The following is a 12,944-nucleotide window of genomic DNA, read 5'->3' as shown; positions in this document are numbered from 1 at the left end:
AGAAAGCGTCCTCAGATGATTCTGACATGCCACCAGGTTTGGGATCAGTCACCTAAAAGGGCATTTTGGAGTACAGTTCCTGTATTTGCAATAAGCCAGTCATGTAAGTGTCTGCCAGAAAAATAAGTCTGTGGGAAGAACTGCAGTGACACCTGGCTGAGTTTTGGAAGCCGAGGCCCTGCTCAGTGCTGCATTCCACATGATGGGGGCAAGAAGAAAAATAACAAGTAAGACTGGTTGAGAGCTTACTTCCTTCCATCTAAGTCTCTACATGCAATACCTCCTTTAATCTTCAAAACACCACCCTATGAGAAAGGTACTCTTAATGATTCCTTCTTTGCAGATGAAAACACTCAGTCTCAGAGGAATTAAGTTGCCCAAGGTCTCACAGCTCAGTCGAGTTAGGCTTGCAGCAAGGTCTGTCTGGCTCCCCTCGGCCGTTTTTCCTTCCTGGCCATTTCACTAGCCTTGAGGCACTCCTGGGATTCTGGAGGAGTCAGGACACAAATGAAAGTACGCAGTAGCTGGAAAGGTCAACCAGGTAAGAACAAGATGCCTGGTGGGGTGTGCAGACAGGTTACGGGTGAAGTATTAGGAAGGAGGAGGGGTGGGAGCTCAAACAGAGGAAAAAGAAGTGGTTCTTTGTGGCAGGGCCTTTGGACAATTGTTGCCAATTGTCCCCCAGCTGACCCAGCTCCTGCTGCATCACGAGCTTCCTCTGTCCCCTGTGCCTTCCACCAGTCTGGGTGCTAATTTGCACGCTGGCCTTGCTTGCTCCAGAATGCCTTTCCACCCACCCTCACCAGAGAGACTCAGATACAGCAAATATCCCTTAGATGCTTTCAGGTGTCATATCTCACTTAGATGCACTTTCAGATGAGGAAACTAAGGCTCAGAGACATTAAGTCACTTGCCTAAAATGCCACAGCAAATCAGTTGCAATACTGAGATTCAAACTTTATTTTTGACAACCTGATATGGTTTCAGTGTGTGCTCCTGCCCCCAGTTTTTGTGTTGAAGCCTAATCCCCAATGTGGAAGTATTAGGAGGCGAGGCCTTTGGGAGGTGATGTGGGTCATGAGGGCAGAAGCCTCATGGTGGGATTATGACCCTTATTATAAAAGAGGCCAGAGAGAGAGTCCTTGCCCCTTCCATGATGTGAGGACACAGTGAAAAGATGGCCATCTATTAGCCAGGAAATGGGTCACTACCAGACATGGAAACTATTAACCAGGAAGCAGCCAGGCTGGAGTGCAGTGGCACGATCTTGGCTCACTACAGCCTTGACCTCTGGGGCACGGATGATTCTCCCACCTCAGCCTCCCAAGTAGCTGGGACTACAGGCATGCACCATCATGACCAGCTCGTTTTTGTATTTTTTGCAGAGATGGGGTTCTTGCTATGTTGCCCATCCTGGCTCAAGCGATTCTCCACCTCAGCCTCCCAAAGTGCTGGGATTACAGGCGTGAGCCACCGCACCCAGCCTTATTAGTGATTCTTAATTTGGGGTAAATTGTGGGGCCTTTTGGATCCTGTCAAAAGCTCCCTTCCCCGTGTTGTGAGCACACCTCTGTGCGTGTGTGGGGCTCACTCACAGAGCATGCGCAGGGCCGTGTTCACACACTGGTTAACATGCTCTGCTTTATTCGTGATTTGAGGGACCCCTCGCGGCAGTAGCAGTTCCACAAAAAACATATGAGAATCTCTCAAAGACAAAGGCAACTTAACGTACTGGTTTATCACAGGGGTGGGCTGCTTCTTCGCTGGCCCCCGGGGACCCGGAAACCATCAAAAGCTGAGGCTGGGAAACCCAGCTTCCTGCTTCTGGCCTCAATTCCCCACCGCTGTCACCACCATGACCACTAAAAATAAGACCAAACCCAGCCCACGCCCTCTCGAGGTCGTTCTCCTCATGATTTAGCTGCCTGCTTCCTGTTGATCTTTCAGGTTGTTTTATTTCACAGCCTCTGACTTCTGCTCACAGCCCACCAGGCATCTCCCCAGCATGAGCGGAAACAGTGTTTAACCAGAAAGAAAAGGGGAAGGTGGAGGTGGGAAGCCGCAGGGGACTGAGGGTCCATGTCCTGACTCTCTGCATCCACACTTGCACCCTCCACCCAGTGGCTGCCCCAGGGGACTCTGGTCCAGAGCCCATTCAAATGCTGCCAGGCGAGTTTGATGACTGCCTGGTCATAGGTTTTTGACAAATGTACTCAATCTCCCACCAATGGTTGTAGGGGTATGGAAGGCACAATCTCTATCCAGAATTATTCAATCACATGAGGCGAGGACTGGGCCACACAGGACACAAAATCTCTGGAAGCAGTTGATGAGAAATGCCATTTGCCCCTTCCCATTTGTCTCCTGGACATTGAGGGTCATAGGCTCAGTTTTCTGATGTTGCCCCCAAATGCTTCTTCCAGCCATCCTTTCCCCACCCCCCCCGACAGAGTCTCTCTCTGTCGCCCAGGCTAAAGTGCAGTGGTGTGATCACAGCTCGAGGCAGCCTTGACCTCCCAGGTTCAAGTGATCCTCCCACCTCAGCCTCCCTAGTAGCTGGGACTACAGGCGTGTGCCACCACACCTGGCTAATTTTTGTATTTCTTTGGTAGAGACGGGGTTTCGCCATTTTGCCCAGGCTGGTCTTGAACTCGTGGGCTTGGGTGATCTGCCCGCCTTGACCTCCCAAAGTCCTGGGATTACAGGTGTGAGGCACCATGGCTGGCCTCAGCCATAATTTCAGACTCCATCCCTCACAGGAGAGGTCCCTGGAGCCCTTCAGTAAAACCGAACTCCACCCTCTCCCAGTCTCCTGGCTGCCCTCTGCAATGTTTGTATTCGTCTTCTTTGCTAGATTGTGAACCCTTGGAGGGGCAAGAATGATCTCTTAATCACTCTTTTTAGAAATTTCACAACTAATAGATGTTTACTATGTGGAAATATTAGAAAATTCAGATGGCTTCCCCACCACCTCCCCAGAAAAAGGATAAAATGTACCCTGATGCCCAGCTGGGACCTGTAACATTTTGGTGATCTGTCCATTTTGCTTTTCTTTCTTTTTTTTTTTTTTTTTTTTTTTTTTTTTGGAGACGGAGTCTCACTCTGTCCCCCAGGCTAGAGTGCAGTGGCTGGATCTTGGCTCACTGCAAGCTCCGCCTCCAGGGTTTACGCCATTCTCCTGCCTCAGCCTCCCAAGTAGCTGGGACTATAGGCGCCCACCACTTCGCCCGGCTAGTTTTTTTGTATTTTTTTAGTAGAGACGGGGTTTCACCGTGTTAGCCAGGATGGTCTCGATCTCCTGACCTCGTGATCCGCCCATCTCGGCCTCCCAAAGTGCTGGGATTACAGGTTTGAGCCACGGCGCCCGGCCGATCTGTCCATTTTCTTATGCAGACGCACACACGTGCGCACACACACGTGCACGCACACACACGCACGCACACACATGCACACGCATACACACGCACGCACACGCATGCGTGCACACACACACAAGGCATGCACACACACGTGCGCACATGCGCATGCACACACACGCACGCACACGTGCGCACGCACACACGCACATGCACCCACATAGATGCTCACACACTTGCACACACATGCACACACGCATGCATACACCCACGCACACACGCACACACATGCATGCACACACACTCGCATGCACACACACACGCACACACATAACAGAATGGAAATCAATACTCTATTTGGAGTCTATTACTCCTTTTTTTTTTTTTTTTTTTTTTTTTTTTTTTTTTTTTTTGAGACGGAGTCTCACGCTGTTGCCCAGACTGGAGTGCAGTGGCGCGATCTCGGCTCACTGCAAGCTCCGCCTCCCGGGTTCCCGCCATTCTCCTGCCTCAGCCTCCTGAGTAGCTGGGACTACAGGCGCCCGCCACCGCGCCCGGCTAATTTTTTGTATTTTTAGTAGAGACGGGGTTTCACTGTGGTCTCGATCTCCTGACCTTGTGATCCGCCCGCCTCGGCCTCCCAAAGTGCTGGGATTACAGGCTTGAGCCACCGCGCCCGGCCTACTCCTTTTTTAACTCTTCAATGATCTTAAAACATTTTCATACCAACATTTTGTATCATTGAAAATCACTGCAGAGTTGTCTATCAGTTGTATCACAGTTTTCTCAATAAGCCCCTATTGTTGGACATTTAGGTTATAGTCATTTTTTTGAGACAGGATCTCACTGAGGCTGGAGTGCAGTGGTACAAACATGGCTCACTGCAGCCTTGACATCTTGGGCTCAAGCGATTCTCCCACCTCAGCCTCCCAAGTAACTGGGGCTACAGCCATATACCACCACGCCTGGCTATTTTTTTATTTTTTTTTATTATTTTTTTATTTTATGGAAAGGAAGTCTCACTATGTTGCCCAGGCTGGTCTTGAATTCCCGGCCCAATTTTTTAAAAACAGCTTTGTTGGGATGTAATTCGCATACCATAAAATTCACCATTTTAGGGTGAACAATTCAGAGGTTTTTACTATATTTACAGAGTTCTGAAACCGTTACCATTATTTGATTTTAGAACATTTTCATCACACCCAAAAGAAACCCCACAGTCATTTCTGTCACTGCATTTACCCCACACCCTGAGGCCATGGGAATCCTTAATCTTCTTTCTGTGTTTATGGATTTTCACTTTTTTTTTTTTTTTTTTTTTTTTTTTTGAGACAGAGTCTTGCTCTGTCTCCCAGGCTGGAGGTGCAGTGGCGCGATCTCGGCTCACTGCAACCTCTGCCTCCTGGGTTCCAGCAATTCTCCTGCCTCAGCCTCCCAAGTAGCTGGGATTATGGGCACCTGCCACCACGTCCAACTAATTTTTTGTATTTTTAGTAGAGACACTGTTTTACCCTGTTGGCCAGGCTTGTCTCGTCTCAAACTCCTGACCTCAAGTGATCCACCTGCCTCAGCCTCCCAAACTGCTGGGATAACAGGCATGAGCCATAGCACCTGGCTGATTTTTACTATTCTTGACATCTCAAGATATTCACATATAAGTGAAATGTTACAATAGGCGTCTTCTTTCACTTAGCACAATGTTTTCACAGTTCACCATGTTGTAGCATGTATCAGTACTTCATTCCTTTCCATGGCTAAATAATATTCCTTGCATGCATATGCCACGTTTTGTTTATTCATTCATCAGTTGATGGACATGTGAGTTGCTTCCAGATTTTGGCTATTATGAATAATGCTGCTATGAACACTTGTGTGAACATTTTTACACGGACATATGTTTTCATTTCTCCTGGGTATATACTGAGTAGTAGAATTGCTGGGTCATATGGTAACTCTATGTTTAAGTTTTTGAGGAACTGCCAAACTGTTTTTCAAATATGGTTGTACCATTTTACATTCCCATTAGCAATGTATGAAGACTCTGGTTTCTGCACATCTTTGCCAACATGTTATTGCCCAGCAATTAACTTTTCATTCTGTACAGCACCCAGACACGTTTGTTGAATACAGGAACTGCTGAATCTGTGTTTGCTGGATTTATCATGCACTTCCCCTAAACAGAAACTTTTTGCATCTCTGAAATTCATTTACGTACTCTGTCCCCTAAAACGCCAAGGCAGATCCAGCCTCCACACTTGTAGTGGGGGAAGGTTTCATGAAGGAGGAGGCATTTGAGCTGGGAAATAGATGTAACAGGAAAACATAGATTTAGGATCATAATTGATCTAGGATTGAATTCTGTTTAACCACTTGAGACTTGGTTTTACCACCTACTAAGTGGGGATAATAGTATCCATCTTAAGAAATAATGCAAATAAAATGCTTAGCACAGTGACCGCCACATAGCAGGTCTCCTTCCTCCCCGGAGGATGAGAAGTTGGCTTTCAGATGAGCTGGGTAAGAACCTGTCAAGCGGAGAAAAGAGCATGTGCAATGGCCTGGTAGTGTGAAAGCAAGTGGCAGAATGAGGCGACTGGTGGGAGGGTAGCAACCAAGCCAGGAGGCAGATAAGGCCAGGGCACCAATGGACTCTCTCCCTGCAAAGGAAGTTGGATCTCATCTCTCACAAGTCATAGGCAACTAGGTGGTGAGTGACAGACCGTGATTTGCATTTTAAAGAGCTCGCTCTCCAGCAGTGGGAGGCTGGACTGAGGGTTGAGACAGGGAGCAGTAAGACCAATAAGGGGGTCAATGAATTCATTGTTTAAATGAATTCAGGTGGGAAACCAGGGGATTAGACTGGGGCTGTGACAATGGCGATAGAAAAAGGAGCTGAATGGGAGAGAGGTTTCGGAGGTGGTGTCAATGGGCAATGGTGGCCACGTGGCCTGTGAGTGACGGTCTGACAAGCTCTCTGTACACCTGCCAGGGAGGGAGGGCAGGGTGCTCTCCAAGTCACACCTTATTAAATCCTCACAACACCTCGGCAAGGAGGCACCCACTTTCCCAGTGACAGATCAAGAAACCGAGGCTCAAAGTAAGTAAGCAACTTGTCCAAAGTCATAAAGAGCAGGGATGAAGTTTGAATCCAGGTTTGTCTGCTTTCTTTCATCTTGGTGTCTCTCTGGGAAGGACTTAGCTGCACAGGAAAGTCTGGGATGGATTTGGACAGGGAGGGAGAGGAGGCAAAGTCAGTTATTTTTCATGGTGAGCAGCCTTGGTGTGATTGGCAGGTCAGAGCTCAGGGGATCCAGCTGAGGCCTGGAAGAGTTCTGTGAGGAGCCAAGGCAGAAATGTGGAAGCAAGATCATTTGTCCGACAGGAGGTTGGGATGTCTCCGATCATCTCTCTTCCTCAGGGTGCTGGGCACAGTAAGACGCCTTGGGAACAGAAGTGGGTTGAATGGAGTGACCATGCTGGCGTGAGGGTGGTACAGGGGCCCAGGCAGAGAGCAGGCAGTTTCCTTCCTCCTTCCCCATTCAGAACCCCATCCCGTGCTGGGAGTCTGGATCCTCTGGGTTTGGGACCATGCTGGAAGGGAGTGGAGGGTGTTCACAGGGCTGGTGGCCACAACCAGGCTCTCCCAAGCAGCCTTGAGCCTGTCCCTGAGCTCTGCCACCAGTGGGGCTGTTAGAGACCACAGCTCCTTGCAGGAAAACTCAACAGTCACACTGCAAGGAGCTGTCCCGGGGCCGCCGGCACAGGCGAGCTGAGAGCCGGTGTGGAGAGGGTGCGAGATCCCTCTGAACAAGTTGGGAGCTTGGATTCCTCTCCTGGTGCCTGGGGGAGGGGCGCCAGGCCCAGACTCTCAAGCTGCCAGGCCTCACACAGAAGGGGGAGCCCCTGGCTTCTCCTCTCCCCCAGGCCACACCTCTCATGGCCCCCTTCATGTGCACATTGGCCTTTGTCCACCAGGCCCTGCTCACTTGGCTTAAAGTTAGCAGAGGCCCAGATGGGGACATGGCAGGGAGCCATCTGGTCTTCTCCCAAGACTTTCAGCCCCCCACCCTCCCAATGCCTCAGCCTGCCTTGTCCCGACGACCCCCTGCTTCTCTCTCCCAAAGTCTTTATCCGTGTTTACTATCTGTCAATTAGGCGGCCTCAATACCCTGCACATGGAAAGCCAGTCAACCAAGCGTGGTAATCCCTCAGCCCCCTCCCCACGCCTCTTTCCCTCTGGGTTGGGGGAGAGGGCAGGAGGAGGAAGGCAGTTTGCAGTTTCTCCTCCAGTGAAAAGTGACCGTGGCATGGTCTCTCTGGTCAGCGTTTTCTCCCCCCCTGCAGACCCCTCCCAGGCCACAGCTGGAGTTGGGGGAGGTCGGGGTGAGGAGGGACGGCAGCAAGCAGGTACCTGTGAGTGAGGGGTGGGCAGGGGCAGAGGCATGGGGTGAGGCTGCCGTGAGACGCAGGCTCCTGACTGCCTCAGGGGCTGGCTCGGTTCGCCTTTCCAGCTGGAAGTGTTCCAGGCCATGGACAGGTGTGTCTAGCGGCTCCTCCCCAAGGGAGGGCCAGGCTCAGCACATCTCTCTGGCCACTCGGAGACCTTCATCCTCGTAGAAGGAAGAGGGAAAGAAAGAATGAAAGTGGAAGAGGAAGGAGACAGGGAGAGAGGTGCTGCAGGGGGACTGGGGACAGAGGACGTGTCCCAGGAGGGGCCTCTGTGCCCTCCAGGGACAGCATCTGGATGCCTGCCGTGGAGCCCTCCAGCCCTAGGCACTGACCCACACTCCCTTCATCCCAGCCTCAGCTCCAAGAAGAGGAGGGGCTCATCCTTGCAGCTGAGAACACTGAGCTCAGGGAAAACACTCGGCTGGTGCTTGGCAAAGCTTCTGGCTCCATGGTTCTTCCTCCCCCTCAGCCTCCATCACAGCCCAGTGCCTCCCCTACCAGGTGGGGAATCCACCTTCTTGCGGGACACAGGCAGTCTGATTTCAGGCTCCTGATTTGTTCTGGCAAAGCCTGTCTTGCTGCAGGAATCACATGAGCTGCCCTAACAGCTTCCCAGGGCGAGAGGGCCCAGGCTCCGTCCATCCCCAGGGAGGGGGTGGAGCACGGCAGAGAAACAGAAGAGCCACGGATTGGTGGTCACAAACTCTGAAAGGTGACTTTTCTCAGGAGAGACACAGTAGCTCAAAGGGCTCAGGAGTCAGAGACACCAGCCTTTGAGTCCTGAACCCCACTTACTGGCCACCAGTTGGAGCAAGATGTTAGCCTCCCCGTGCCTGCAGTTCCTCCCCCCTTAAGGCAGGGTAGGTGGTAATGGTGCCTACCCCGTGGGGCTGTCCTGGGAGGGTGATAGTCCAGGTAAAGCCTCCAGAGCCATGCCTTAGACTTGAGGGTGTCCCACACGTGCTGGTGGAATTGACCACTTTTGTACTTTCTCCCCCTAGGCTGACCTCTCCCAGGGCCCACGCATCACACCAGGCAAGACTTTTTTCATCTGCACACAACACGGACTGGCACTGACTCCCAGCTGCCCTCCAGGCAGGATGTGGACTCCCCCTGCTTTGTTCATCAATGTCAAATGTCCCAGGTCAAGTGAGGGATAAACCCCATCTAAGAGGACAGGAAAAATTCCGGTCAAATTGCTGGCCTTACAGCCAGCATGCAGGTCTGAGGGGAAGGCGGACAGCTGGCAGGGCAGCTAGTTTATAGTCTTGGTCCCCGCAGAGTCTCCCTTTATCCCAGTCAGTGGTGGCTCTGATCCATCCCATAAAGCCCCTACTCAGAGGGCAGCCTGCCCCACACGTGCGCTACTCCAGCCAGGGCGGGCCGAGACCTGGTCCTTCTATTTGAACTAACAACTTGGTGTCCCGGCCTGCTGATACCCTCTCAATATCTGTTACTTCTTTTTCTAGAGAGGGGTTGAGCACAGAGAGAGGGGTGGAGGGCCAAGTGGGGTGGGGTGGGAGCGGCGATGGGCTTCCAACACACAACCACACCCAGAGAGAAAGGCCCTGCTGTAAACCAGATTGTCATCTTTGGCAACCAATGGATGCTAGAGGTCTTAATGCCTTCCTCCACCTCAGAGTGTTTCATCAGAGTCTTCTTTTTTAGAAAATAATTTTTTTTTTTAATAGAGACGAGGTCTCGCTATGTTGAGCAGGCTGGTGGAAATCCTGGCCTCAAGTGATCCATCCGCTTTGGCCTTCCAAAGTGCTGGGATAATAGGCATGAGCCACTGCGGCCAACCATAGTATTCTTTCAACCACAGACAGTAGACTTCCTATGAGGAATTCCAGGAAGTTGATGTTTTTCATCCTCTCCACCTTTATCAGAATGGATTTTAAGTCCCTTACAGACTGGCATGCTGGCTAACAGCTGTTGACCTGCTTCTTACTCCAGCTCTGGTTCCAACAATAACACTGGCTCCTCGAACCTCCAACCCAGGGAACGGTTTCTGCCAAGACAATGTGCCTTAGGAGCTGAGACTACCAGGGGACCAGAATTCCAGCAGTTCCCCAGGTATGAGCTCCCAGCAGAAGGGACAGTGTTGACTAGAGAAGCCATCAGAAAAGTTTGTTTTCTGGAAGGACAGGACTGGCTGATGCTGAGAAGGGAGGGGAGTAGGAGAGGCAGGAACTCCCAGCACAGACCCCAGCCACTCCACCTGTCACCCCAAAGAGCTGGTCATGCCCCGGATCACGTTCCATCTCCCAGTGGGGAAAGGCAGCCAGCCACCCTCAGAGGAAAGCGTCCATGTGGCCACCGATGGCAGGGAGAGCAGTGTGGGGAGAAATCTCTATTTGGAAGAGGAGACATAGTTGGGTGGGTGGTTCCCTGGCCTTATCAGGCCTCTGCAGTCCAGCATGGCACTGGGAGAGATGGGCCGTCCTATCTCTGCCCTGCTGGGCTTGGCTCGGTCCCCACTAGACGGAGGGCTTTGCCCTGTCACCCCTGCACTCCATGCCACCCTGCTTCGTTGACCCCACTGGCCTCCAGGCCGCAGCCAGCTGTAGTGGGAAGAGGAGTGGGCTGACTCTCAAAGTCAGGGGTGAGGACAGGCATGGCGCTGCCTGGACTGGGCAAATACTGGCAACGGCAGAAAGCAGGAGAGGTGCGTCGAAGGGGAGTTAAGATCCAGAACATTTAGAGACAAATTAAACAGCTCTTATAGAATTCACTCAGCTGGGGGTATTGATCACATTTCTCCCTGGTGGCAAAATGGACATGGCTTAGATAAGTCAAGGTAGCACGTACTTGGGAATGCTTTCCATTTTCCACTGAGGTAGGTGATGGCACAGCTGTGGCTTCAGGCTATGTGCTCGACATACTCTGACACTAGCGACGTGACCTCAGGCAAACCGTATCTCCACTTAGTCTCACCTTCCTCATCTGTAAAACTGAGGAAAAGTTTTCATGAAATTAAACCCAGGCCAGGCATGGTGGCTCACCGTTTAATTCCAGCACTTTGGGAAGCCAAGGTGGGCAGATCACTTGAGGTCAGGAGTTGGAGACCAGCCTGGCCAACGTGGTGAAATCCTGACTCTACTAAAAATACAAAAATTAGCTGGGAGTCGTGGCGCGTGCCTGTAGTCCCCAGCTACTCAGGAGGCTGAGACATGAGAATCGCTTGAACCCGGGAGGCAGAGGTTGCAGTGAGCTGAGATCGCACCGCTGCACTCCAGCCTGGGGGGACAGAGTGAGATCCTGTCAAAAAAATAATAATAATAAACACAATAATGTGTGTGAAGTACACAGCCTAGGACACAGAAGGTACTCAGTCATTGTTCCTCCTGCTGAAAGTACCTTCCCATCACTTTCCAGTTGACTAATCTGATATTGAATAATGGATTATCATAACCCATGGTGGTTTTAAAACATGTTCATGTTTTTGACATTCCTTTCTTCGAAAGGTAGAAACTAGTGTCCCTCCCCTTGGATTTAGCTGAACTCAGTGACTTGCTTCTAATGATGAGAATGTGGCTGAAGTGCGAGTGTGTGTTACTGTGGTTTCTGCTTTGTTCTGCCTTGGATCGTCTGCTGCAGGGGCTGCCCTGTCGCGAGGGCACTCAAGCTGCCTGCGGAGAGGCCCATACGGGGAGCATCGAAGGTCCCACCAACAGCTGGCACCAACTTGCCAACCATCTGGGAAGAAGACCCTCCAGTCCCAGTCAAGCTTGCAAATGGCTGTGGCTCTGGCTGATGCCTTAACTGCAACCTCTTGAAAGACTCCAAGCCAGAACGTTCCTGAATTTCTGACCCCCCAAGACTGTGAGATATATTAAATGTATATTGCTGTTTTAAGTTTCTAAGTTTTGGAGTGATTTGTTACATAGCAATAGATAACTAACATATATCCTATTGCCTTCCAAAACGGTTTTGAAACTGCATATAGGTAAAATCATAGCTTTAACTAAATGAAAAGCTATTAGAACAGGATTTAAAAGAAGACAGAGAAATAACAAATAGGGTAGGTATAGGGAGGAGTCTGGCTGTACTAGAAAACCTGGCTAAAGACAAAACATAGCTCTAGGCTCCTTGCAAGCCAGGGCAAAAATGGAAGCTTGATGGGCCACAGTAAAACTTTTTGTGGTGGTGGTGGTGACTCTGAATGAGGATGTGCATTTGACATGCGGGCCTTTAGGTAAATAGCATCACACGGTCTGGTGGGTGGTAACGTGCAGACACTCCGCCTACTGTAGATCAGACTGCGTGTTTGAAATGGTAAATACAGTAGTGCATACAGTTCACGTATAACCGTGCACCTTCTGCCAGTTTTCAGGAACTCCTGGCATCATAAAAATAGAAAAAAATATATTAATATATACATACATATTCAAAAAATATAACTTTTAACATAGGTACTAGTTTTTGTTTTTTGTTTTTTTGAGACAGAGTCTTGCTCTGTTGCCCAGGCTGGAGTGCAGCGGCACGATCTCAGCTCACTGCAACATTTGCCTCCCAGGTTCAAGCGATTCTCCTGCCTCAGCTGCCTGAGTAGCTGGGATTACAGCTGCCCACTACCATGCCCAACTAATTTTTGTATTTTTAGTAGAGATGGGATTTTACCATGTCGGCCAGGCTGGTCTCAAACTCTTGACCTCAGGTGATCCGCCCGCCTCAGCCTCTCAAAGTGCTGGGGTTACAGGCGTGAGCCACCGCTCCCAGCCCATAGGTACTAGATTTTTTAAAAGGCATAAAAGGGTTGCTAGTGGAAAGAAAGTCTCCATTCCACCCATCCCTTACAGGTCAGTTTCCTTTCCCATGGCCAACCCTGTGTGATTTCTGACTTAGACTTCCAGGGATATTTTATACACATACAAGCAAGTCATGTAAATTGTTACCCCCTTCATTATACTAACTATTATACTAATAGCAGCATACCACAGGCATTGTTCTGCACTGCGAGCTTTTTATTACTCCATATTGACATGACTCCAAGTAACATCTTCCCCTAATTATCACAATTTTTGATTTTCTGAGTTTCTACTGTTTCATTGTTCAACATTGAGAAATATAAAAAAGTTGATGGTGTGGCTCATGCCTGTAATCCCAGCACTTTGTGAGGCTGAGGCAGGAGGATCA

General features: G+C 50.2%; 1 protein-coding gene across 1 annotated transcript; it reads left to right on the top strand.

The window, feature by feature from the left end:
• Window positions 1–6,119: 6,119 nt before the first annotated feature.
• LOC123566860 (uncharacterized) lies at window positions 6,120–11,667 on the top strand. The gene is made up of 4 exons (XM_045361508.2): window positions 6,120–6,453; window positions 8,807–8,949; window positions 9,762–9,881; window positions 11,406–11,667. Exons 2-4 carry the CDS (start codon window positions 8,906–8,908, stop codon window positions 11,560–11,562), a joined length of 321 nt encoding a protein of 106 aa, XP_045217443.2. The 5' UTR covers window positions 6,120–6,453; window positions 8,807–8,905; the 3' UTR covers window positions 11,563–11,667.
• The last annotated feature ends 1,277 nt before the right edge of the window (window positions 11,668–12,944 follow it).

Source organism: Macaca fascicularis, chromosome 9, assembly GCF_037993035.2.
Source record: "Macaca fascicularis isolate 582-1 chromosome 9, T2T-MFA8v1.1".
Taxonomy (NCBI): Eukaryota; Metazoa; Chordata; class Mammalia; order Primates; family Cercopithecidae; genus Macaca; species Macaca fascicularis.
The sequence above is the reverse complement of the archived record's forward strand: the minus strand, read 5'-3'. Positions and strand labels throughout refer to the sequence as shown.

What these genes read in the sequence shown, in the direction of transcription:
- LOC123566860 (XM_045361508.2), top strand. Translation starts at nt 8,906, where the DNA reads ATGTGGACTCCCCCTGCTTTGTTCATCAATGTCAAATGTCCCAG. An exon ending in ATCAATGTCAAATGTCCCAG is followed by an intron (nt 8,950 to 9,761) that starts GTCAAGTGAGGG and finishes TTCTTACTCCAG; the next exon opens with CTCTGGTTCCAACAATAACA. An exon ending in GAATTCCAGCAGTTCCCCAG is followed by an intron (nt 9,882 to 11,405) that starts GTATGAGCTCCC and finishes CGTCTGCTGCAG; the next exon opens with GGGCTGCCCTGTCGCGAGGG.